Source organism: Nerophis lumbriciformis, linkage group LG11 (assembly GCF_033978685.3).
Source record: "Nerophis lumbriciformis linkage group LG11, RoL_Nlum_v2.1, whole genome shotgun sequence".
Taxonomy (NCBI): domain Eukaryota; kingdom Metazoa; phylum Chordata; class Actinopteri; order Syngnathiformes; family Syngnathidae; genus Nerophis; species Nerophis lumbriciformis.
The window spans coordinates 3225154-3252476 of record NC_084558.2 but is presented as its reverse complement, the minus strand read 5'-3'; the positions used below and the strand labels follow the sequence as shown (position 1 = coordinate 3252476).

The window sequence follows — 27323 nt, the reverse complement described above, 5'->3', positions numbered from 1 at the left end:
AGTCATGGCACACAAACCTTGTGGGTTTTGCCGTCTGACTCGCTGCTTTAGGGCAGTGGGATGCGTGGGAGTGCTGGGTACTGGACTTTTGGGCGTGTGCGGCCGGGGTTTTTTGGGGGAAGGCAGGTCGGACTGGGTTTTTTGGTGGCGGCGTGTTCACGTTCAATCCCATTGCCTTGAGACCCACGCGAAACAAGCTTGTATTCCGCTACTCCGGTATTGAGCACTGTATAACGGATAAACCACAGATATATATATATATATATATATACACACACACACACACACACATATATATATATATATATATATATGTGTGTGTGTGTGTGTGTGTGTGTGGGCAGCAGCATGTTGTCCTTGTGACTGCGTTGGTTCACTCCTTTTTGGACATGTTAAAATGAAAACTGTTAATATTAGTTAGTGCACACATGTAACCTGGATTGCATGTGCAGAATTAAATTAAATGAAGTGAACTGACTTCTCTCCGGGTTCTCCGGTTTCCTCCTACCTCCAAAGACATGCACCTGGGGATAGGCTGATTGACAACACTAAATTGGCCTTAATGTGTAAATGTTGTTGGCATTGGCGTTGTTAGGCATATTTTAGGGGGGCTCAAGCCCCCCTAAAATATTCTTAAGCCCCCCTAAATAATTTGGTGTTTTTTTGTTTTTTTTTACAAATACATGCCCACATAGTCATTATAAAGTGGCCCAAATATGAGTTTAAATAAATAATCATATAACCTGTTATTATTCACTCAGTTTCCCCTCACTTTGTAGCGTAAGGTAGAGAGCCCCTTTAGTGCGTCGGTATCCAATCCATTCCACTTGTTCATATAGAAAATGCCCACATCACTCAAATTCCAGTCCGCATTTTCTCTGCGACCTTGCTTGCGGTCCTGCAGGTGTACGAAGCACATTATCTTCCTTTACAATGAGTGAAGCTGCACAAAACCTTGTGTGTGCAATTGTAAATCATTTAGTTTTTAAGTTTTGTGTTTCTTGTAGAATCTATATAAAGTAATATACATTAGCCTATTGTTAAAATAATGAAAAAAAACATCATTAAATATATTTGTTTTATTGTATTGTTACATTAACAGCTGTTGTATTATTATAGGATGGTTTGTTAAACATTTCATAGCATTTTCAGAGGGAGGAAAAACCAAGACATTTAATATAAAATGTAAAATGAATAAATACATAAAAAGAAAAAGAAAAAAAATGGTTAAAAGCCATCGTCCCGGGGAGCATTTCATTTCGTCCCGTGCATTTTTTTAAAATAATAATAATACCAATGAATAATTTCTAAGTCTTTGTTAGCCGTTTGTGAAGTTTTGTGCTTGTGCGTAACGTTCGCTCGCATCCTGTGCATCTCCTGGGGGCCAAGCCCCCCCTGTCCTTAAAAGCTAGTGACGCCCCTGGTTGTCGGTCTGACTACGTTTACACTACAGGCCAACGTGGCCCAAATCGGATTTTTTTTTAGATTCGATTTTTTCCAGTTTACACTACAAGTAAAATGTGATTTTTATCACACTGCAGTGTAAACGCGCACAGGAAATGTGGCAACCGATGTGGCCACAACGTCACTTGCATGCACACTTCCATAAAGTGAAAACAAAGGAAGTTGACCTGTAGGGGGTCGCTACTACTACAAAATAAAATAAAAGTCGCCTTAAAATTAGTGTGTTTTTTTTACATGAAAGTAAATGAAAGTGGACGTATATATAAAAAAAAATCAGATTTGGAGTGCAGTGTGTTGGCCCTGCGATGAGGTGGCAAGTTGTCCAGGGGGTACCCCGCCTTTCGCCCAAGTGCAGCTGGGATAGGCTTCAGCACACCTCGTAACCCTGAGAGGGTCAAGCGGTAGAAAGTGAATGAATGGATGGATGAATGTTTAAAAAACAAGACATCACATGTCTTTTTTTATTATGTTTTTTTTTTTATTGTAATCAATAGTTTATACTATTAATATACAACATTAAAACATTGACTGTATAGAAATGACAATTGCTAATAAAAAATAGTCTGGCCCCACTTTACAAAGGAAAAACATCTTTAGCAAAAGTTCCTTTGTGTCATATTTCAATATGATCAAATATATTTGATTAAATTGTGGTTGTCTACAATGGCATCTGTGTTTCCCAGTACACATCCTGTCCCGGCTCTTCCTCAAATGTCACTTTAGCGTCATCAGCATCCAACTACAAAAAAAAAACAACAGAACATTGAAGTAAATGTTGGATGCCAAAAAAACAGTGCATGTCCAAAATGTACTTACGCATTTCATCTCCAGCTCAGTGAAGAGACGCCCGGTCATTATTATGCGCAAGGGAATGGTGAGGATGAGAATGAATGGAAGTGCGAGAGATGCCGGACTGGACTTGATGATCCACAGAAGAGCAAGGAACACGATTTGGATTGCCGTGAACAGGTGCATTCTGCCGGTGCTCACCTGTGTAACAATTGTCGCATTAAACCTCGAACCTTTCGCAGAGATGTCTACGGAGGCTCTTACCCTGGTGGCGTACGGCTCATCTGGATGGTATTTCTTAGGGATCAAGAGAAGCAGCATACGGTCCCACAGCTGGATGCCGTTTAGCGATGTGACTCCCATGTAGAGGAAGATCCCGAACAAGGCTGACATGGGGATCATCTTAAGGATGGGCTCCATCAGAATGGACAAACCTTGACACAAACATACAAATTAGTGTTGTCCCGATACCAATATTTTGGTACCGATACTGGTACCAAAATTATTTAGATACTTTTCAGTACTTTTCTAAATAAAGGGGACCACAAAAAATTGCATTATTGGCTTTATTTTAACAAAAAATCTTACGATACATTAAAAATATGTTTCTTGCTGCAAGTTTGTCCTTAAATAAAATAGTGAACATACAAGACAACTTGTCTTTTATTAGTATGTAAGCAAACTAATTTAGCTGCTGACATATGCAGTAACATATCGTGTCATTTTCCATTCTATTATTTTGTCAAAAATATTAACGACAAGTGGTAGAAAATGAATTATTAATCTACTTGTTCATTTATTGTTAATATCTGCGTACTTTCTCTTTTAACATGTTCTATCTACACTTCTGTTCAAATGTAATAATCACTTATTCTTCTGTTGTTTGGTACTTTACATTAGTTTTGGATGATACCACAAATTTGGGTATCAATCCGATACCAAGTAGTTACAGGATCATACATTGGTCATATTCAAAGTCCTCATGTGTCCAGGGACATATTTCCTGAGTTTATAAACATAATATACATTTTTTTAAACGAAAGAAGATGTTGTGATGCTAAAAAATATCGACGTAATCATAGTAGTATCGACTAGATACGTGTCTGTACTTGGTATCATTACAGTGGATGTTAGGTGTAGATCCACCAATGGCGTTTGTTTACATTTTGATACCGGTGAGCTAAGGTGTGCAGTGAAGCATGTTTAGCTATTCCTTGTCCTGCAGGGATGATACTTGTAAGAAACTTACTTTATTTGTCGCCATGGAGGCGAGGATTAGTGATTAAGAAGTAGCTAAAACACTGCCGACTGGGGCTGGATTTTAGCTGCGAGGTCTTAAAGCAACTCTTCCTGAGGGCGTTTCAGTGTTATAACTTCACCTTTATCGTTAGTTTTTAAGCCAAAATGCGTCCGTTCTCCCTTTTCTGTCTACACACTGTGTCTGCTTGTAAGTACTCCGTCATTGTGCACTGCGGAACATGCTCGTCTGCTCGTAAACCAGCAATGTCATGACGTGACGATGATGGGGGCGCAGGGTGGTGTCAGACCGGTACTTTTAAGAGGCGGTATAGTACCGAATATGATTCATTAGTATCGCGGTACCATACTACCGTATTTTTCGGAGTATAAGTCGCTCCGGAGTATAAGTAGCACCGGCCGAAAATGCATAATAAAGAAGGAAAAAAACATATATAAGTCGCACTGGAGTATAAGTCGCATTTTTGGGGGGAATTTATTTGATAAAAACCAACACCAAGAATAGACATTTGAAAGGCAATTTAAAATAAATAAAGAATAGTGAACAACAGGCTGAATAAGTGTACGTTATATGAGGCATAAATAAGCAACTGGTATGTTAACGTAACATATTATGGTAAGAGTCATTCAAATAACTATAACATATAGAACATGCTATACAATCTGTCACTCCTAATCGCTAAATCCCATGAAATCTTATACGTCTAGTCTCTTACGTGAATGAGCTAAATAATATTATTTGATATTTTACGGTAATGTGTTAATAATTTCACACATAAGTCGCTCCTATGAAACTATGAAAAAAAACTGCGACTTATAGTCGGAAAAATACGGTAATACCCGTATACCGTACAACCCTAATACAAACACAAATGAACTTGATGATTTACTGGTACTGGTGCCTAGTACCTACCAACCAGCAGTGCTACCACGATGCCGCTAATCCTCTGCTCCAGCACTCTCTCGATTACAGGTTTGGGTCCTTTGCTCATGACCGTGAGGGCGTTGGCGTGCGTGACGGAGCGCACGGTGGCAGCGCTGAGCCACGGCACGCCGAATATGGCGCCGATGCCACCCATTCCCACCAGGACCAGGAGGTCAAAGTGGAATCCGGAGCCTATGACCATCTTCCTCTCGGGTTTGCTCACGATCAAGCTGGCGGGGGACACTTCGTTACAGGTGCACCTGCATCATTGCGCTTCATAGGGATAGTGTGGACATACGTTGTGATTTGAGACTCCAGAAAGATGAGGATGAAGACGAGCAAGGCCGGGACGCAGCATGCAAACATCATCCACACGGGGAAGGGAGTGTGCTCTCCAAATGGATTGATGAGCCAGCCTCTTTTGGCCGGATTGGACACCATCAGACCTTTAGGGACCACTAGTTTCTACACATACAGTCAGTTGGATTTAGTGTGTATTTGAGGCATATTGTTGATTCGGACAAGAGATGCACTGTACTATTCAGGTTTGTACTATTCTTGCAGCAAGGCCATAAGACAGGGGTGTCAAACTCATTTTAGATCGGGGGCCACATGGCATACTTGCCAACCTTGAGACCGCCGATTTCGGGAGGTGGGGGTGGGGTGTGGGGGGGCGTGGTCGGGTTGGGACGGGGGCGTGATTGGGGGCGGGGCTAAGAGGGGAGGAGTATATTTACAGCTAGAATTCACCAAGTCAAGTATTTCATATATATATATATATATATATATATATATATATATAAATATATATATATATATATATATATATATATATAAGAAATACTTGACTTTCAGTGAATTCTAGCTATATATATATATATATATATTTTATTATATATATATAAATAAAAGAAATACTTGAATTTCAGTGTTCATTTATTTACACATATACACACACATAACACTCATCTACTCATTGTTGAGTTAAGGGTTGAATTGTCCATCCTTGTTCTATTCTCTGTCACTATTTTTCCAACCATGCTGAACACCCTTTCGCAGGTACCCAGAAAGGTTTCGAGTACCACCAAAAAAACTGAATCTCTGAAGACAGTATAAAAATCTGTGTTAAAGGTGTACAAATACTGTTTGTATAATAAGCATGTTATTTTTTATAAATGAGGGTTAAGAGTTCAGTACTAAAAAAAGAAAGAAAAGAATGTGGCTTAAGTACAGTTTTTTAATTGAGCTGCTGCATTTTTTGGTTGGGTTGTTTATTTATTTTGAGTAACTTCTATACATTTCTAAAAGGGGAGGAATGTAATCGTGATCTATGTTTGTCTGTTGCCATCTCCTGGTGAATGTTGGCTATAGCGTACTGGGGTTACTTTTTAGTTGGCCAACGATTTACGTGGTGTTGCGCACACGACGTTACTCAGGTCCGCATGGAGCTGGAGGGGGCGTGGCTTCCAGCTCCGCCTGAATTTCGGGATATTTTCGGGAGAAAATTTGTCCCGGGAGGTTTTCGGGAGAGGCGCTGAATTTCGGGAGTCTCCCGGAAAATCCGGGAGGGTTGGCAAGTATGCCACATGGAGAAAAATCTACTCCCAAGTGGGCCGGACTGGTAAAATCACGGCACGATAACTAAAAAATAAAGACAACTTCAGATTGTTTTCTTTGTTTAATATAGAACAAGCACATTCTGAAATTGTAGAACTCACAATGTGTTGTTTTGTTTTTACACTTACATGTTGCGGTTAGTAGTATTCTACCTTTATTTGTCGTTATTTATACTATAAATTATATGATAATGTTCATCAGTCAACTCATTAGTGTTCATTTTCAATCTATCAAGATAAAGAAATTATATAAAAATCAAATTACAGTATGTTATTTATGCAGTTTGATAATTTTCCTCAACTGATGTACTAACATCATGTGGTTTAAAGGCCTACTGAAAGCCACTCCTACCGACCACGCAGTCTGATAGTTTATATATCAATGATGAAATATTAACATTGCAACACATGCCAATACCGCCGGGTTAACTTATACAGTGCAATTTTAAATTTCCTGCGAAACTTCCGGTTGAAAACGTCTAGGTATGATGACGTATGCCCGTGACGTCGATGGTTGAAACGGAAGTATTGGGACGCCATTGTATCCAAAACAAAAAGCTCAGTTTTCATCGCAAAATTCCACAGTATTCTGGACATCTGTGTTGGTGAATCTTTTGCAATTTGTTTAATGAACAATGGAGACTGCCAAGAAGAAAGGTATATTAGCGGTGTATTAGCGTCTGGCTACAGCAACACAACCAGGAGGACTTTGACTTTGATAGCAGACGCGCTATCCGACGCTAGCCGCCGACCGCATCGATAATCGGGTGAAGTCCTTCGTCACTCCGTCGATCGCTGGAACGCAGGTGAGCTTCGGTGTTGATGAGCAGATGAGGGTTGGCGTAGGTGGAGAGCTAATGTTTTTATCATAGCGCTGTCGAGGTCCGTAGCTAAGTTAGATTCAATGGCGTCGTTAGCAACAGCATTGTTAAGCTTCGCCAGGCTGGAAAGCATTAACCGTGTAGTTACAGGTCCATGGTTTAATAGTATTGTTGATTTTCTGTCTATTCTTCCAGTCAGGGGTTTATTTCTTTTGTTTCTATCTGCAGTTAAGCCCGATGCTATCACGTTAGCTCCGTAGCTAAAGTGCTTCACCGATGTATTGTCGTGGAGATAAAAGTCAATGTGAATGTCCATTTCGCGTTCTCGACTCTCATTTTCAAGAGGATATAGTATCCGAGGTGGTTTAAAATACAAATCCGTGATCCACAATAGAAAAAGAGAGAGTGTGGAATCCAATGAGCCCTTGTACCTAAGTTACGGCCAGAGTGAAAAAAGATACGTCCTGCACTGCACTCTAATACTTCACTCTCACGTTCCTCATCCACCAATCTTTCATCCTGGCTCAAATTAATGGGGTAATCGTCGCTTTCTCGGTCCCAATCGCTCTCGCTGCTGGTGTAAACAATGGAGAAATGTGAGGAGACTTTCAACTTGTGACGTCACGCTACTTCCGGTACAGGCAAGGCTTTTTTTTTATCAGCGACCAAAAGTTGCGAACTTTATCGTCGTTGTTCTATACTAAATCCTTTCAGCAAAAATATGGCAATATCGCGAAATGATCAAGTATGACACATAGAATGGATCTGCTATCCCTGTTTAAATAAAAAAAATTCATTTGAGTAGGCTTTTAATTTGTACATATGCAGAATAATCTACAAAGATACAAATAATTGCTATTGCGACCTCCACTGGAGATATTTAGAACAGCAGTTTCTTTCATTCAAAAATTTCAGGTACATTTTTATACTTAGCAAGCTCATCCCGCAGGCCGGATAAAACCTGTTTGTGGGCCTGATCCGCCCCTCGGGCCTTACGTTTGACACCCCTGCCATTAGACCATGCTGATGTGTTTCTCTTTCCAACACTGAGGCAACTAACCAAGGCCTCCATTGGAACAGAGGCCATCATTATATGAGGTTGTATATATATAATACGTTCTTAGCTAACCTGCGTGTAGGTGTCCTCGACGCAGTAATCCACGACAATCATGAGGAAAATAGCGATGGGAACACCAAAGTCACCCATCAAACGTCGGACCTGTAAGAGCAATTCAATGTAGTGAGTCACAACTTAAAGGGGATCGGGTGAATTGTGTCTTTTCTGACAATGTAGGATATAAATCATAAGATTCATGTATTTTGGCGTGAGCTTGCAAGCAGTTTTGGATGGCTCTGTTCGGGGGGTTTTGCAGTTTGGCTACATTGTGACCTAAGACTGAGGTGCACGTTCTTATTTAGACATTAAAGGGGATCAACTTTTCTTACCTATTGGTACCTGTTTTTGTGTATTTGGAATCTGCATAAGTCCCGCAAATTTGAAATCCAACCATGGAGGCATCCCAGCAGGCACAAGACATTAATACAACGTTGATTATACATACATATTAGGGCTGCGAATCTTTGGGTGTCCCACGATTCGATTCAATAGCGATTCTTGGGGTCACGATTCGATTCAAAATCGTGTTTTTTTTCGATTCAACGCGATTCTCAATTCAAAAACGATATTTTCCCGATTCGGGGGGTGGAGGGTTATGGTATTTTTTGTTTTTGTTTTTGTTATAAAGAAATACAATCATGTGTGCTTACGGACTGTATCCCTGCAGACTGTATTGATTTATATTGATATATAATGTATATATTGTGTTTTTTATGTTGATTTAATAAAAAAATAAATAAAATAAAAATTTTATTTTTTATTTTTTCATTTCTTATGCGGCCGCGGCCCAGTACCAATCGGTTGGCCCGGTACCAACCGGTTGGGGACCACTGATGTAGACCACAAGGAAGTGTTTTAAATGTATAGAAAAAAAAATCATAATATGACTCCTCAGCCAGAGGGTGTGGGGCTCTTTCCACTCTGCTTCAGGCCATGAGAAAACACAAAAAAGGTAAGATATGAATTTTATTTTTATCTAAAATTGGCATGCGCATAATAACCCTGATTGTGCTGCTAAAAACACCTTTTTTCATGTAGAGTCTGAATCGTATGGAGAGTGTGCTAGTGTACCTACTTTTGTGACTGGGTGAATCGATGTAGTTTATGAAATTTATTTCTGAACGTGTCCGGAAATAAAACAGCAGTGACATCTTCAATATAGTTAATTAAACTGTACATTTTCAAAAGCTAAATGATGATACTTTTAGAGAGGGTGGGGCGTGGTTTCATTTGCAATCCGGGAACGCCTGCACCGTTGAAAATCTTGCAGACAGACTTATTAAAGTGACTGTGGAGCAAAATTGACGCATGTTTACACCAAAGCATGTCCAAAACACATTATCTACAACCCAAGGAAGTATTTAAATGTAGATTAAAATCATCTTAGGTACCATTTTCAGGATCATTTCAATGGCTTGTTAAAAGTCTCTTAAATTAAAACTTAAATTTCTGTTTCTTTTTAACTCTAAATCTGATAATACACACATTGACTCTAAATGTGCATAGTCTCAGCTCAGGCAACATTATTTTTGTGTAAACAATGTTCCTACATCAAAGATGACTCAGGACTGTGATTTTAGCCTTGAATTGTCAAATACATGAAAATGAGCCACATGGCATCATGCTAAAATCATTGTGACTTAAAGCATGTTTTAGTGATTTGACAAACAACTATTTAAAAAAAAAAAAAAGGAAACAGGACTGTGCTGAAATGTGAAGCCCATCTCATAAATGAACAGTAGTTTGTAGTTCAACAAATATACCTGAAAAAATACATGAGTGAACCTACTTACAAACTACAATATGCAATTTTGGAAGAAAAAAAAGCTGAACTGAAATGCTATAAGGCAGTACACTGGCCAGACAGCATCTATGAACAACATATGTGACTCTGAGCTGAGCTGAAAACGTACCAAGTTATATCACTCTGAGGTGTACACCTGCAAAATTAACAATAAAAGTTAGTATGCTAATGTTAACATGCTAACAGCTATAATGTGTCACGTGTCAAGTACCAAGTTATATGACTGAGGAATGATGCAACTTCCTGTGTATCATGTGACTTGTGGAATATTTTACATTTTTTCAGAGGGGTTAAAATTGTTAGGGTAACATGACAGAATTAAAACCCAAGGACACAACTAAAATGTGCATTTAAAAAAAAAAGTATGGTTGGGATAAGGATTGAGACAAATCTGTATTTATATATTTCTGAGGGTTTAACTGATTATATTCTGTGGTAAAGTCTAAATTAGTGAACATGGACAGGCAGCAAATGATATTTTCCAGTGTTTAAAGTAGTTTAAATCAGTGTTTTTCAACCACTGTGCCGCGGCACACTAGTGTACCGTGGGATATTGTTTGGTAAATTATGTAATTTCACCTAATTGGGTTAAAAATATTATTTGCAAACCAGTAATTATTTGTGATGTCAAGAGATCGGCAGAGTAACCGTGTAATACTCTTCCATATCAGTAGGTGGCAGCAGGTAGCTAATTGCTTTGTAGATGTCAGGAACATGATGTGTCGTGATCACAATATGCAGGCGACAGTGGGTGGCAGAGTGCAGGTAAAAAGGTGTCTAATGCTTAAACCAAAAATAAACAGAAGGCATGGAAGCTTAGGGGTGGCTACGCAAAACGAAAATCAAACTGAACTGGCTGCAAAGTAAACAAAAACAGAATGCTGGACGACAGCAAAGACTTACAGCGTGTGGCGCAGCAGACGGCGTCCACAAAGTACATCTCTACATGACATGACAATCAACAACAAAATAGGAGCGCCAGACAAGAACTAAAACACTACACACAGGAAAACACCAAAATACTCCAAATAAGTCACAGCATGATGTGACAGGTGGTGACAGTACACCTACTTTGAGACGAGATACAGTGCATGGTTGGTTATGGTTAGAATTTGTATCCAACAATTGCGAGAACAACTTTTCAATATCGGGTGCTGAGTTTAATTTTTTAATGTTTTTTGCTGGTGGTGTGCCTTGGGATTTTTTCAATGAAAAAAATGTGCCTCGGCTCAGAAAAGGTTGAAAAACACTGGTTTAAAGCATTACATATGCAATCAGATCAATGTTCAGGACTTGATATTTTTTACATTTATTTTACAGTTAATTTGATCATTTATTTATTCATTTTATTTCACGTTGATGAAAATGGCAGCAATTCGGTCGAACATCCATGAACAAATACATGATTCTGCGGTTCTACTTACTTTTCCAGGCAGAAAGGTGCCGTTCTTGAACTGGCGCAGAAAGTATGCGATAAAGAAACAGCCAAGCATGAGGCACATGGACAGCAGGGCCGTGTTGGGGTAAGGCGGCTTAATGGTGTTGACGATAATGGTGGTGTTGCCGGTGGTGTTGTCGTACATTATTGTCTGTTCCACCCTCGGGCCCCAGGGGTTTTCTATTGATGTGTTCAGATGGTCGTAATTCAGCACCAGCGGGTGGGCCTTGAAGATCTGCAGTGGGAGAGTTATCGTATTTCTAATCCGTTTAAAAGTATGGTACAAATGAGGGGTGAAGGAATGATTACCCTCGCCAGCTTAGCGAAGGTTTCGTAGATAAAGATGATGGAGATGAGGATGGAGAATATCTCCTGGGTGAATCGGGAGATGAAGCGCACCAGGAAGCTTCCCTCGCAGGCCACGATGACCACCACGATGATGACCAGCCACACGCCCACCCACACTCTCCCGACAATGTACTCAATGTCCTGGGACTTGCAGAACTGTATAAAAGGGCACGCCAAAAAATTTGTGACAATTAAAACTGTAAAAAGCACATCGCATTGAACAGAAATGCAACAAATTTCATTCAAGTGAAGACTGAGGGCAACAACATTATGGACCTCTGCAGCAAAGACGAGATTGTAAAGAATAAAACAACAAAGCATTCAAATTATTCTTAAATACCAGGCAGTTCTTTGAAAGCAACATGTCAGCTGACATATTGTAGACATTTTTGAGTAAATCAGATCAATGACCCTTGGAAGTAAATTTAAATTAACAGCACAGCAGTTATTTATATGGCATATTCCAAACAACCTTCCCTAGTCATGGTGCAAAAAAAAAAGAAAAAGGAACCAACATAAAAGTCAACACACATAGTCAAATATAACACAACCGGCTCACTGAACATTGTGGATATTATGAAAAATGTCCAAACACCATCAAAAAAATTCAAAATTACACCCATTTAAATCCACTACATCCATCATATTAATAAAATATGTACATGTATTTGGCCTCCAGACAAATTTCGTTAGCCCAATGCGGCTCCCGAGTCAAAACGTTTGAACACCCCTGCTCTAGCATGTGTTCTCATTTTTGGTCATTTCTAGCCATTTATGAGGAGACAAACTTTATCCGAGCGGAGATTGGTAGCCGCTGCAGCAAACTGGAGACTGTGGAGTCTATTACCACAGACCAAAACACACAGCAACAACTACCACTAGCATCATTTAAAAAAAAAAAAGTATTTTTAGCCATGTATTAGAAGTCAAATTGTATCCAAGAGGAGACTGAGGGCCACTGCAGCAAAGTGGAGACTTTGGAGCATATTACTGCAGTGCCAAGACACAGCAAAGCCTAACGTTAGCATGTATACTTAATTTTCTTTTGAATTTTCTAGCCATGTGTTAGAAAACAAATTGCATCCAAGAGGAGACTGAAGGCCACTGCAGCAAAGTGGAGACTGTGGAGTATAATACTGCAGTTTCCACACACATTTTTTTTTTCTAGCCATGTTTTAGAAGACAACTTTTATCCAAGAGGGTGACTGCAGCAAAGTAGAGACTATGGAGTCTAATATAGCAGACCTTGAGGATAGAGAACAGGTGGTCGAGGTGAACGGATTACTGTCCTCTCCCCTCAAGGTGAGCTGTGGTGTCCCACAGGGGAGCATTCTGGGACCATTGTTATTCTTGATTTACATTAACGACATGAAATCAGCTTGTAACAGAAATTTGTTCCTGTTCGCGGACGATTCTGAATTCCTGGCCTCGGACAGGGACAAACTGAAGGTTGAAAGTGCACTCAGCACAAACTAAGTAATCTCTGTCTCCGGCTTTCCGATAACAAACTGTCACTACACCTGGGTAAAACAGAGACCATCCTATTTGGGTCCAAGCACAACCTAGGTAAATCCCCGGGCTTTACGATTAAAGCAGGTGATACCATAATCACCAGCAAAGACAAGGTAATTTACCTAGGTTGTATATTGGACAACACTCTCTCGGGTGAAAAAATGGCATTAAAAGCAATCACCAAGATCAATAATAAAAGTAGATTTTTGGGCAGGATTTCTGCGTTTATCAACAGGGATACACTTAAGACTTTTGCCCATTTTGACTACGCCTGCACCTCATGGTTCATCAGTATCCCCAAGCCACTAAAAACAAAACTGCAAACTTCCCAAAACAAGCTGGTGAGACTTCTGCTCAACCTCCCATACAGGACTCACCTCACTCAAGCCCACTTGACCAAATTGGGATGGCTTAGAGTTGAGGAAAGAGTACACCAAATTGCAATGTGCCTGGTATTCAAAACACTCAGAGAAACTGTCCCTAAGTACCTGTCCAACTATTTCACCAGAGTAAGTGATGCTCACAGGTACTACACGAGAGGGACTTCCTCAGACCTTGTCCCCCCCCAAATTCAAGACTCCCCTGGGAAAAAATGCATTCTACTATTTTGCCACCACACAGTGGAATGCACTACCAACAGACCTTCAAATTCGAACTTCCCTACTAAATTTTAAAACTGCCAAAAAATCATGGCTTGGCTCAACCTCTACCTGATCTGAACCAAAATTGATCCCAAGCAACTTTCCGAAGCATCAAGCAGGTTTATATGTGGTTATAGTGTATATATATTTCTCATTCTGTTTTGCACACTCTTGGAGTCAACATGTGCATAGTCATGTACATAGTGTATACACCCCCCCCCCCCCCTATTTTCTGTATATATTGTTTTTCAAATCACCTGACATGTATACTGTGTATATGTACATAATATATCATTTTTTTTAACGTATTTTTTTATTTACACATTACAGGTTATATATATTTTATTATTGAATGTATCAAATGTGATGAATATTTAATGGACCACAATGTGCCATCCATTTACCTTTTTAAGGCATTACATGGATTAAATTCTTTAAGATGTCAATAAACTTCTCAATCAATCAATCAAAAAAGCAACAGATTCCATTAGCATGAGAGTTATTTTTTTGGTCATCTATTAGAAGACAAATCGCTTCAGGAAAGTGTAGATTGTGGAGTGCAATACTGCAGAACTAAGACACAGCAGCGGCTAACGTTAGCATGAGTGCTTATTTGTGCTCTTTTGATACTCTTCAGCCATTTGTCTTCTATCAAATTCTATTCAAAAGAAGACTGAGGGCTGCTCCAACAAAGTTGAGACTGTGGACTAGAGTATACCGGTATTAGTATAGTACTGCGATAATAATGACTTATATTTGGTACTATACCACCTCTAAAAAGTAGCGGACTTTGAATATGACCATTGTATGATCCTGTAACTACTTGGTATCGGATTGATATCCAAATTTGTGGTATCATCCAAACAACATAAGAATAAGTGTTTATTACATTTGAACAGAAGTGTAGATAGAACATGTTAAAGGAGAAAGTAATCAGATATTAACAGTAAATGAACAAGTAGATTAATAATCCATTTTCTACCACTAGTCCTTAATAATTTTGACCAAATAATAGAATGAAAAATGACACAATATGTTACTGCATACGTCAGCAGACTAATTAAGAGCCTTTGTTTGTTTACTTACTACTAAAAGACAATGTTCACTATTTTATTTAAGGACAAAATTGTTCTTTGATTGCAATAAGAAACACATGTTTAATATACCCTAAGATTTGTTGTTAAAATAAAGCCAATAATGCAATTTTTTGTGGTCCCCTTTAGTTAGAAAAGTATCGAAATACATTTTGGTACCGGTACCAAAATATTGGTATCGGGACAACACTACTGTGGACCATAACACTGAAGCATCCATGGCGATAATGGTTTATGTTGTACTCACAGCATAGAAGGCCTCCTCAAACACTAGCAGAGGACCAGAGAAGCCGATGACAAGCACAGGCTGGGCAGCTACGAAGCAGAAGATGATGCCCTGGATGCTTGTTGAGATCAGAAGCTCCGGGACGCCCATCATGTTCTCTACCTTGTCCGCTAAAAGAGAAAAATACAATGGTTGAAGGCAAAATGATGTGAGCTACTAGTTTTGGTACAAAGTCTAATCACCTAGGAGGCCGCCGAAGGTGATGGCAGGCGAGAGAGCTGCAAAGTAGATGAAAATGATGGCAGCAAGAACCTGAGCGTTGAGAGCATCTGTAATGTCGCTCTTGTAGTACTGGTAGCGTCTTCTAAAATCTCGAACCATCCCACCAAAGGGTCGCCCCGTGCGGGCCAGAGGGTCTTCAGGCGGCGGTCCGCTAGAGAAGGAAACTGCAGGAAATAGAAACCATGAAGTAGGTGCTTTTGTACATAGAGCATGGGTGTCAAACTCATTTTAGATCGGGGGCCACATGGAGAAAAATCTACTCCCAAGTGGGCCGGACTGGTAAAATCACGGCACGATAACTTAAAAATAAAGACAACTTCAGATTGTTTTCTTTGTTTAAAAATAGAACAAGCACATTCTGAAAATGTACAAATCGTAACCTACTCAGTGGCCTAGTGGTTAGAGTGTCAGCCCTGAGATCGGTAGGTTGTCATACCAAAGACTATAAAAATGGGACCCATTACCTCCCTGTTTGGCACTCAGCATCAAGGGTTGGAATTGGGGGTTAAATCATCAAAAATGATTCCCGGGCGCGGCACCGCTGCTGCCCACTGCTCCCCTCACCTCCCAGGGGGTGAACAAGGGGATGGGTCAAATGCAGAGGACAAATTTCACCACACCTAGTGTGTGTGACAATCATTGCTACTTTAACTTTAATGTTCTTGGGTTTATTTTTACACTTACATGTTGCGGTTAGTAGTGTTGTAACTTTATTTGTCGTTATTATTTATACTTTCTGAATAAATTATGTGATAATGTTCATCAGCAGGGGCGCCGAAAAGGTGGGGTAAAGGAGACGGATTCTAGGTGCCCATGATGGAGGGGGGTCCAGAGAGGCCCCTAATGATGATAAAATTATAATACAGAAAAAATAATGACACTGTGTTGGGGGCAGAGGTGGGTAGTAACGCGCTACATTTACTCCGTTACATCTACTTGAGTAACTTTTGGGATAAATTGTACTTCTAAGAGTAGTTTTAATGTAACATACTTTTACTTTTACTTCAGTATATTTATAGAGAAGAAACGCTACTTTTACTCCGCTACTTTTACTCCGCTACTTTTACTCCGCTACTTTTACTCCGCTACTTTTATCTACATTCAGCTCGCTACTCGCTACTAATTTTTATCGATCTGTTAATGCACGCTTTGTTTGTTTTGGTCTGTCAGACAGACCTTCATCATGCCTGCGTTTCACCAATCAGATGCAGTCACTGGTGACGTTGGACCAATCAAACAGAGGGTCACATGACCTGACTTAAACAAGTTGAAAAACTTATTCGGGTGTTACCATTTAGTGGTCAATTGTACGGAATATGTACTGTACTGTGCAATCTACTAATAAAAGTTCCAATCAATCAATCAAAAGTGTGAAGGAAAAAATACCCTTTTTTATTTCAACCGTACGTCCCGTCAAAAGCCTAAAGACTGACTGCACAGTTCCTGTCTTCACAATAAAAGTGCTGCTCCATCGCGCTTGCGCTTTCAAAATAAGAGTCTCCGAAAGCCAGCGCAAACAAGCTAGCAAGCTACGGAGTTTGCCGCCAATGTATTTCTTGTAAAGTGTATAAAAACGAATATGGAAGCTGGACAAATTAGATGCCAAAAACCAACCACTTTCATGTGGTATTAGACAGAAAGGAGGAACTTTTTTTCTCCTCCATTTGAAAACGTGGACGTTATCATCACTACTGTCTGATTCCAATCAATGCAAGTCATCAGAATCAGGTAATACACCAACTTATATTCTTGTCTTCATGAAAGAAAGGAATCTATATGTGTTAAACATGCATGTATATTCATTAAAACACCTTTAACATGTCAACAAAAACGGCAAAATAAATAAATATAAATTATATACTGTATATATCAATGTATGTATATATATATATATATATGTGTGTGTGTGTATATGTGTGTGTGTGTGTATGTATATATATATATATATATATATGTGTGTGTGTATATATATATATATATGTGTGTATATATATATATATATATATATATATATATATATATGTATGTATATATATATATATGTATATATATATATATATATATATATATATGTGTGTGTATATATATATATATATATATGATATGTGTGTGTATGTTACTCATCAGTTACTCAGTACTTGAGTAGTTTTTTCACAACATACTTTTTACTTTTACTCAAGTAAATATTTGGGTGACTACTCCTTACTTTTACTTGAGTAAAAAATCTCTAAAGTAACAGTACTCTTACTTGAGTACAATTTCTGGCTACTCTACCCGCCTCTGGTTGGGGGCCCTATAAAGATTATTTTCATGGGCCCCAAAATCCCTCGCGGTGCCTCTGTTCAGCAGTCAACTCATTGGTGTTAATTAATTAATCTGTCAGGATAAAAAAAGAATATCAAAATCAAATTACAGGATGTTATTCATATAGTTTGCTCATTTTCCTCGACTGGTGCACTAACATCATGTGTTTTTTTGTATTTTTTTACATATGTAGCATCATCTACAAAGATACAAAGAATTGTTATTGCGACATCTCGTGGACATATTTAGAACAGCAGTTTCTTTCATTCAAAAATGTCGGCTCATTTTTATACTTAGCAAACTCATCCCGCGGGCTGGATAAAACCTATACGTTTGACAGCCCTGACATAGATGGTCGTTGATGTTGGACACACCTTGGCAAGGCTTGCTGTCCAGCATGGATTCAGTTGAGTGAAATCTCTCCTGCAGTAACTTCTTCTGGAAGCTGATGATGGAGCTGAGCACGGCTTCACTCTGGATCTCAGTGGGTGGGATGACGATGCTGCAGTCCATGAAGTCGCCCACAGCATCTGTCAGGCTTCGGAGGTTTTTAGCTCGCGACGCGGCCTGGTTGAACACCTGGTGCAGAGAGAAGGACGTATTACTGTAATGAATAGGGACAACAAGTGTTGTCATGGCGGTAGCGAGCAAACTCGGTATTAACAGCGTAGATGAGTTCATTGTACAGAACAGCAGGTTTCAGACCAACAGCTGAAGAGCAACATTTTATAAGTGTCTGCCGAGGTAGATAAAGATGCTGGGTACTTTAAATGCAGCTACTGCCATCTTGAGGAATTATTAAGAACTACATGAAGAGGTTACCTACAGCCACAGCTGTTGATGTCAATGTTTTTTGACCCAGCTTTAATATTTCTTTAGGGCCATGCACTAAGGGGTGGGAAGATCGATTAAAATATCTATCGTATCCATACCAAGGTTAGTAAATGGGTTATACTTGTATAGCGCTTTTTTACCTACAAGGTACTCAAAGTGCTTTGACACTATTTCCACATTCACACACTGATGGCGGGAGCTGCCATGCAAGGCCCTAATCACGACCCATCAGGAGCAAGGGTGAAGTGTCTTGCTCAAGGACACAACCTTGGTAGAATGTGGGGATCGAACCAGGAGCCCTCAGGTTGCTGCCACGCCGTCCCCGTAGTATCGGTATTGGGTCGGTTTTGTAATATAATATTTTTTTTTAGTTATCTTCTGTGTTTATTTCCACAAATATCTGTGCTTTTTATTACAATTATTTTTCATATATTTACGTTAATAATTATGAAGTTTTTGTTTTGCTTAAGAAACTGTATGTAATAAGAAATATAAATATATATATTTATTTATTTTAATATATTTTTTATTGTTAAATTATCCACAGATATGCTTAAATATTTTTTTACCCTAAATAATACAAGAATTTTGAATAAATAGATGTATAAATAAAATAGTTGTATTTTTTTGTTAATACGGTCCTATATTGTTGGTTTTCTATATGTATAAATTAGTTACAAATATGTTTGAATAATTTGTTGCCTAAGCAAATAAACAATTGTAAGTAATTAAAGGTTATAAGAGAATAATTGTATTATTTTGTTGATATTGTCTTTTAGCTTTGTTTGTATATGTTGCTAAATTATTTACAAATATGTTAGAAATGTTTTTTTGCACGACAAGATTTACAATAGTATGTAATACAAGTAAAAGGTACAAATTATATTTTCTTGTTAATATTGTTGTTTTTATATCTTGTTACATTATTTTACAAATATGTAAAAATATATATCTTTTTTTTTTACCTAAAAACATAAACAAATGTAAGTAATACAAGAGAAAAAGAAAATAATTTAAATGTGTTAATACTGTCTTATATTGTTGTTTTTAAGAAATGTTAAATCATTACCACAAAAAATAAACAGTTGTAAGTAATAAAAGGGAATATTTGTATTTTTTTGATATTATATATTTTGTTGTTGCTTGTGTATACTGTTAGATTATTTTTTTTAAATTGCCTAAAAAAGTATGTGTTTTATTTTGATGAATACATTTAAGGTTGAATCACAAAAAGAAATCAAGGATATTGAAAAATGTGCAAATAAATATACTGTTTTGGCTTATGACCTTGTTTTTACACTAGCAGGTTTGCAGTATCGCTCAACCCTACCCGGCGACATTAGCGGCATCATTTGGAACAATTGTTTTGGCTAACTTACTTTGTCCGCCATTAGCGCCGCCATGGCTCGCCCAGTCTCGTGGTAATCCATGTCAGCGTTGCTGGGCCCAATCAGCACGAAGACAAAGCGTACGGGCTGCGGAGCCTCCACGGCCGAGTCGAGTGCAGTCGCTTCTTTCAGACGCACAAACACAACCACAGGCTTTTCCAGGAAGTCCAGAGCTCCTGCATGGAACCAGGATATCATTTTCATGATGCAGCGACATATGATGGTGATGATGGTGAAGTACCAAGCTGCCCACCTACTAACACCATGGAGGCCTCCACACGGTCACATTCATCCCTCTGCACAACACAGAAACATTCATTCACAACAAATCAATCAGAGTCCACTGATGAGATTACGTTTAGTGACGTATGTTCTGTCAGCAGGTCAAAGTTCACATTGGATTTGATCTCAGGAACCTTGAAGGAGGTCTGCAGTCCACTTAAGGACGTGTGTGTACGTGTGAAAGCCATATCAGGATTACAGGAAGCAAAAAAACCCACTTACACTTTCCTTGACTGAAAACCTGCGTAGATCCACTCCATCAGTCAAGGCTTGACTCTCAGGATCAGCTTGTTGGCTGCATGGATGAACGAGAATATGAGGGCGTTCATGTACTGTATGTCATGAGGTGAGGTGGAAATTGTATGAGATATAATGAGATGAATCCTACAGTAATGAAATTCATAACAATGTTTGGACGTCTACCTGCGGCATGACAAGAGATGAGAGATGGGATAACATGAGATAAAATACTTAAATAGATAAGTCAACATTTATTACTACCACTGTAAGGACATTCTTAATGATGCTTTGGATTCCACCTGCAGGGATGAGAAGAGGTGAGAGAAAATGAGATGACAATTAAAACAAAGGCTTTGGAGTTTGACAGCAAGATAAGAGACACTATGAGATGAGCTGAAATGTAAAATGAACCTTTTGGTCCTACTCCAGGGGTGTCTAATTTAGGCCCAGGGGCCGCACGGAGGAAAATATGTGCACACGCGGGCCGTATTAAAACCAACAAATAAAGACAACTTCAGAAAATATTACAATAAAAATATAGAAAAAAATACCGGCAGCGGTAAAGTTTAGACGCATGAAGAAAAGAAGAAAGTGAAGTTTATAACTGAATACATTTACATATGCATAAAAAATGTGTTTTCTTTTGTATTATTTTTTTTTATGAATTAAGCAACGTTTTTTCAAAACACAATATAGGACGTGAGATATAACAGGATAATGCATACATTCATCATTGTTTTTTCAAAACGGTTACAAAAAAGTGTGACCCCAAATGTTTCTGTGGGACCCCATTTTTAGGACTGATAGGGTCCATAAGACCCCATTTTGAAAATTGATGGAGTAATGGTGCGTGCTAAAAACAGCAGCAGGCGGCTGTGGCCTGCGGGCCGGTTCTAATACTAATCAAATATCATCCCGATGGCCATAGATCATTCGTTGACTTTGACTTTGACACCCCTGTCCTACTTGTGGGGCGGTATAGCTCGGTTGGTAGAGCGGCCGTGCCAGCAACTTGAGGGTTGCAGGTTCCATCCCCGCTTCCGCCATCCTAGTCACTGCCATTGTGTCCTTGGGCAAGATACTTTACCCACCTGCTCCCAGTGCCACCCACGCTGGTTTAAATGTAACGTAGATATTGGGTTTCACAATGTAAAGCGCTTTGAGCTATATAAAATGTAATTCACTACTCTAAGAAAATGCACAATGTTTTGAAGTATTGCTGCAGAATGAGAACGCGTGAGATGAGATGAGATAGCATGAGCCAGGCTTGACTCTCAGGATAAGCTTGTTGGCTGGAAGGACAAATGAGAATGAGAGTATGAGGCCCCACGTGTATGTCACTCAGGTTAAGATGAGATGAGGTCAACAAGATGAGAGGAAATGAGACAGAATGAGACATATGAGATGATATGAAAATGTAAAAAGGCAAGGTAAAGATTTATTACTCTCACTGTAGGGAAATGCCGTAATGATGGTTTGGATTCTAGAAGAGATGAGATCAAATGAGAAATAAAAAGGGACAAGCAACATTTTTCATGATGTTTGGGGCGGCGTGGCTAGGTTGGTAGAGCCACTGTGCCAGCAACTTCCAGGTTCCATCCACGCTTCCGCCATATAGATCAGTGCCACCCACACTGGTTTAAATGTAACCTAAATGAAGTCACTAGAGAAAAGCGCTATATAAATATAATTGGCTTCACTGCATTTCATGTTTGGAGTTTAGTCGCAAGAGGAGGAGAGAGGAGATGAGATGAAAATGTAAATAGATTTTGTAATGATGGTTCGTGTTCTACTTGCAGAATTGAGAAGAGATTAGATGAAAGAAGATGAGAAATAAAGGAGATAGGTCACCTTCTATCAAAGTAAGAACATTCATAATGATGTCCAGTGTTTAGCAGCAGGATGAGAGGAGATGAGACAGCACCAGATTCTGTGAGATGAGATTAGCCTCAAGTAAGGAAATACACAATGTTATAGAGTATTGCTGCAGAATGAGGATGTGTGAGACCAGAGAGCATGAGTCAAGGCTTGACTCTCAGGATCAGTTTGTTGGCTGCGGAGACAAATGAGAATGTGAGGGCCCACATGGGATGAGGTCAGGTGAAATAGTGATGAGATGAGCTAAAGTGCAACAACTTTTGGACATCTACCTGCAGTGTGATAAGAGATGAAATGAAATGAGAAAACATGAGATGCAATACATAAACATTTATTCCTCTCACAGTGAGGTCATTCGCAATGTTTTGGAGTATTGCTGCAAGACGAGAACATGTGAGATGAGATAGCATGGGGGGAGATGATAAAATATCTAAACTTGATCACAAAGGAGATTTGGAGTTTACCTGCAGGATGAGGACAGATGAGAGGAAATATATAAATACATAAGGTAATCAAACATCTGGACCACAGTAAATGCTGTGGGATGAGAAGGAATCAAATGAGATGCAAAAAAAGGAAGATAGCCGCTAAGTAATGCGACAGTAAAGGACATTTACAATGATGTCTTGGAGTCCTGCTGAGGGATGAGAAGAAATGAGATGAAAAACCATGAAATACTACATCCACAGTATGTACATCTAGAGTCAACAGATAGCATCAGAAAACATACAACTTGATAAAGCTAAATTAGTTCCTGTGGTACAAAAGATGAGATTATATGAGGTTTGATATATAAGGTATAAGGCCATTTTTAGAGTCATAGGTAGGGATGTCCGATAATGGCTTTTTGCCGATATTGTCCAACTCTTTAATTACCGATACCGATATCAATCGATATATACAGTCGTGGAATTAACACATTATTATGCCTAATTTGGACAACCAGGTATGGTGAAGATAAGATACTTTATTAAAAAATTAATAAAATAAAATAAGATAAATAAATTAAAAACATTTTCTTGAAGAAAAAAGAAAGTAAAACAATATAAAAACAGTTACATTGAAACTAGTAATTAATGAAAATGAGTAAAATGAAGTGTTAAAGGTTAGTACTATTAGTGGAGCAGCAGCACGCACAATCATGTGTGCTTACAGACTGTATCCCTTGCAGACTGTATTGATATATATTGATATATAATGTAGGAACCAGAATATTAATAACAGAAAGAAACAACCCTTTTGTGTGAATGAGTGTAAATGGGGGAGGGAGGTGTACTAATTGTAAGTGTATCTTGTGTTTTTTATGTTGATTTAATTAAAAAACAAACAAAACAAAAAAAACTATACTGATAATAAAAAAAACGATACCGATAATTTCCGATATTACATTTGAACGCATTTATCGGCCGATATTATCGGACATCTCTCGTCATAGGCAATACTTTATTAGTACCACAGTAAGGAAATGAACAATTATATTATACAGTGGAGATGAGATGAGACTATTTATCAAATAAAAAGGATGTTTTGGAAGTATGTGAGGATGGGGGTTGTAATGAGATGAGATCAAATGAGATGAGAGACTGATATAGGTGTTACCTGCGGTTCTGTTGCAGGGATTTCAACACCCCTTCCTGGTCTCCTGGTCTGATCTGCTTCAGTTTGAGCATTTCAGCGGCCATCTTCTCAACCATGCTGGCCCAGGTTTTCTCCTCACTGTTGAAAAGCATCACACCTGGAAGCAGAAAGCCGCCACCGCGGTTGCCGTACGAAGCGCGTGGAAATGTGGACAAGCAATGGGTGACCTGTGTTCATAGAACGTCGCAGCTGGACCAGGCTCTTGAAGGTGAGGTAGGAGACATGTGAGGACGCCCACACTCCGGACTGGGGGTCAAAGCTCTCCTCGTAGCCTTCCCATCGACCGGTCTCCTGCCAGTAGGTCTGCTCCTTGTGGTCCTTCATCATCCCGCCCAGCCAAAGGGAAGACTGCCATGGATATTGAACATGGACATTACATCATTTAAGAACATGTCAAGGAACATTCTTGTTTTCTAGGCACCTCGTGTGATTTTTTAAATTTGATTTCTTTGCATTGCATTCTTTTGGTGACAGTCTGTGTCTAAAGGTTAAACAGGCTCCAGGCTCTGGGCCACTGACAATCGTCTGTGTGTGGACTGACAGCTTACCCTGGGCATGTTTGGACTGTCAATATGTGGTCGCGTGCTGGGAGTGTATGAATTTGTGTGTGTGTGTGTGTGTGTGTGTGTGTGTGTGTGTGTGTGTGTGTGTGTGTGTGTGTGTGTGTGTGTGTGTCCCTCACCTGATAATCTGTGCTGGGGTTGGCGTGTGTGTGATGTTCCAGGTGGCTAGAATTGTTGAAATTTGACATTATCAAGAAGGTATTTCATCTTTGCTTCCCACATTCATCGACACATTTCATTGACTGATTAGATATAACATAGGATTTAATGCATTTAACTGACAATTACATCGGCTACATTTTGATAATTTTATACATTTCTACTTTTTAAAAGCTATTTTTAAGTGTCCTAATGGATTAAGCCCTGATGTGATGTGTCAAGAAATACAAAGATACAGTAGTGAAGGTGTGCAGACTCCAGCTGCAATCGGTGGGAGCTGTAGAGTGAAAAGGTGCCGGACAACTCTGGGTCAGTCTGCGTTCTCAGTGAAGGCCTCACATCTGTGGAACTCTTTGCCACTGGAGTTAAAGTCACAGTCGGACATTCAACTTTTCTCCACAAAACTGAAAAAGTGGCTTAAGGGAAATCAGAAGTGTGAGCACTAGAACTGGATGTAGTATGGACAAATTAGTTTTTATCTTTGTACTTGTCTTAATCCTTTTGTATGTGTTTTACACTTTTCTTTGAAAGTCTAACCAGGGACAAGGGTTGCAAATTAGCCTGTGGCTAGAAGTCTTATGTACTTTGACATTGGTTACCTGTGGGTAGCAATGTTTAATTGTACTGTCCCTGTCAAATAAATACATCAATAAAAAATAAAAAGATCTACATTCATTTAAAAAAAATCTTTAAAACATTTGCAAGTATACAAATATTGAGAGAGAATCATTGCTTTTTTTAAAAAAAAAAAGACTGATTTGATCCAAAATTGATCCGGAACACTGAAGTTGTATGTGGAAACATACTTATTTATTTCCAAAACACACATGAACAAAGGGGTGGAATATTAAGGATGCATAGCATTAGGGGCGCCTGTGGTTGTGTTTATACAGTATATATATATTGTATATGCGTAACAAAAATGTGCACATTCTACCATGTAAATGTCATTTGTAAAATTGCAATATATATAATAGCATTGACACCTTGAATCATACTGTATATATATATATATATATATATATATGTATATATATGTATGTATATATATATATATATATATATATATATGTATATGTATATATATATATATAAATATATATATTTTTTTGTATATTAGTGTGATTAGTTGATGCAATGCACAACTAATCTGCTATTAACTAGCACTTTGTACAGCTCAGTTAGTACATAGTATTGATCATCACTTTTAATGCTGATGTAGCAAAATAACTGAATCTACAAATATAATTTAAAAAACAATACATATAATGCATTTTATTCTACATTTTTATTTAATCACTGGGACAACATTCGAAACAAAGCATCTAATATAATTTCTTAGGGACAATATAAAAACATATTTTTTTTTCAAGTATTATCCCTGCATAAACAAAATATTGGAATTATTTTGTATTATTTAGGTTGGTGGTTAATGCATCATCCTAAGACGAGATTCTAACTGGGAAGAGGGTCAAAGTATTAGAAAGGTTTAATAGATGCAGTCCGTTTCACTTCAAAAATCGATACATTTTGGAATAACAGCATTGTGTCAGTGTAAAGGGATTATTATTATTATTGAAATGGATGGACTTTCACACTGCAATAATAATACAAAAGTGCTGCAAAGTTGAAGCTCCACTGTCAGTAAGATGGACACTTACCTCTTGCAGGGAAGCAGCAGTGTGACGCGACAAAGCCCCGAAAGTCAACGATTTGTGACTTTATAAACGGTGTGCATGTATGTATGCATGCATGCTGTCTGATGATGATGATGATGAGGATGGGTGGTCCAAAAATACGCTGACCCGTCAAATGTGCGTGCACGAAGAGCACATGCACACTCCAAATCCACAGTCTGAGATCCCATGGCACCCAAAATATTGATAGTATATACATCTACTTGGTATGTACGGAGTCACACTATGTCATTATCCAACCAGCATCTTTATCCCATTTAATGTCTGTGTTTAGAGGACAACAAAGGCTTGGATTTCACGCTTGGGTCTGCATGCTCACCTTCAACATCCTAATGGTAGAAACTTCCTTCATATTGTCCACTGTCACAAAGCCCAGCATCACCTGAAGATGTAGACGTTCACACAGGGGACATTCTTCACTGTTTCATGTCGCTGGCTTCCTCCAGAATGGGTCAGGGTTCAGGGCTGTCCATAGCACGGCCGAGGGATGTTTTAGGACATGCAGCTCGTTCATGAATGGTCTGCGGCATCTTGTAAAAAACAAAATAAAACAAAACTTGCATCAAAATCAAGATTTTTAGAAGACATTGGATCATTCTAACCAAAACAACAATGTGCAAACATTGTGGTTTGATGAAATAAAGAGCACTGTGGTCATAATCTTGGACTAATGTTTTTTTAGTCGGTCCTTAAAAACAGCAGATAACTCCTGTCATATAGCTGATCTTTGACCTGTGTTTTTGCAGTAGGTAAGACATTTTCTGTGACTTTAGCTCCAGACTTCTTCTGTTCGTTTGATATTGTTATTACTACCACAAATGGTGGAAACAAGTATTACAACTGCGTATCAGGATACCAAAAAAAAATTGTTTTAAGGTTTTATGGAACAATGAATCATACTAGGAATGAAAAATAATGCTTGTGTTCGGAAATGGATGATTGATTTAAACAGTTTTGAAAAATTCAAGTCATGCAAGATATTTGGAAAAATGCCAACATGATGCAT

At 38.6% G+C, this 27323-nt stretch overlaps 1 protein-coding gene across 1 annotated transcript; it reads right to left on the bottom strand.

Annotated features, from left to right (window-relative positions):
- Positions 1-1891: 1891 nt before the first annotated feature.
- slc4a1b (solute carrier family 4 member 1b (Diego blood group)) lies at positions 1892-26434 on the bottom strand. Its single transcript, XM_061967840.1, has 18 exons — positions 26282-26434; positions 24581-24626; positions 24066-24246; positions 23860-23995; positions 20365-20437; positions 20114-20156; positions 19852-20036; positions 18013-18217; positions 15295-15498; positions 15074-15222; positions 11541-11735; positions 11218-11466; positions 8002-8091; positions 4734-4900; positions 4424-4665; positions 2518-2687; positions 2281-2454; positions 1892-2203 (listed from the first exon to the last, which is right to left on the bottom strand). The coding sequence occupies exons 3-18, from the start codon at positions 24223-24225 to the stop codon at positions 2123-2125; spliced, it is 2523 nt and encodes an 840-aa protein (XP_061823824.1). The 5' UTR covers positions 24226-24246; positions 24581-24626; positions 26282-26434; the 3' UTR covers positions 1892-2122.
- Between the last annotated feature and the right edge of the window lie 889 nt (positions 26435-27323).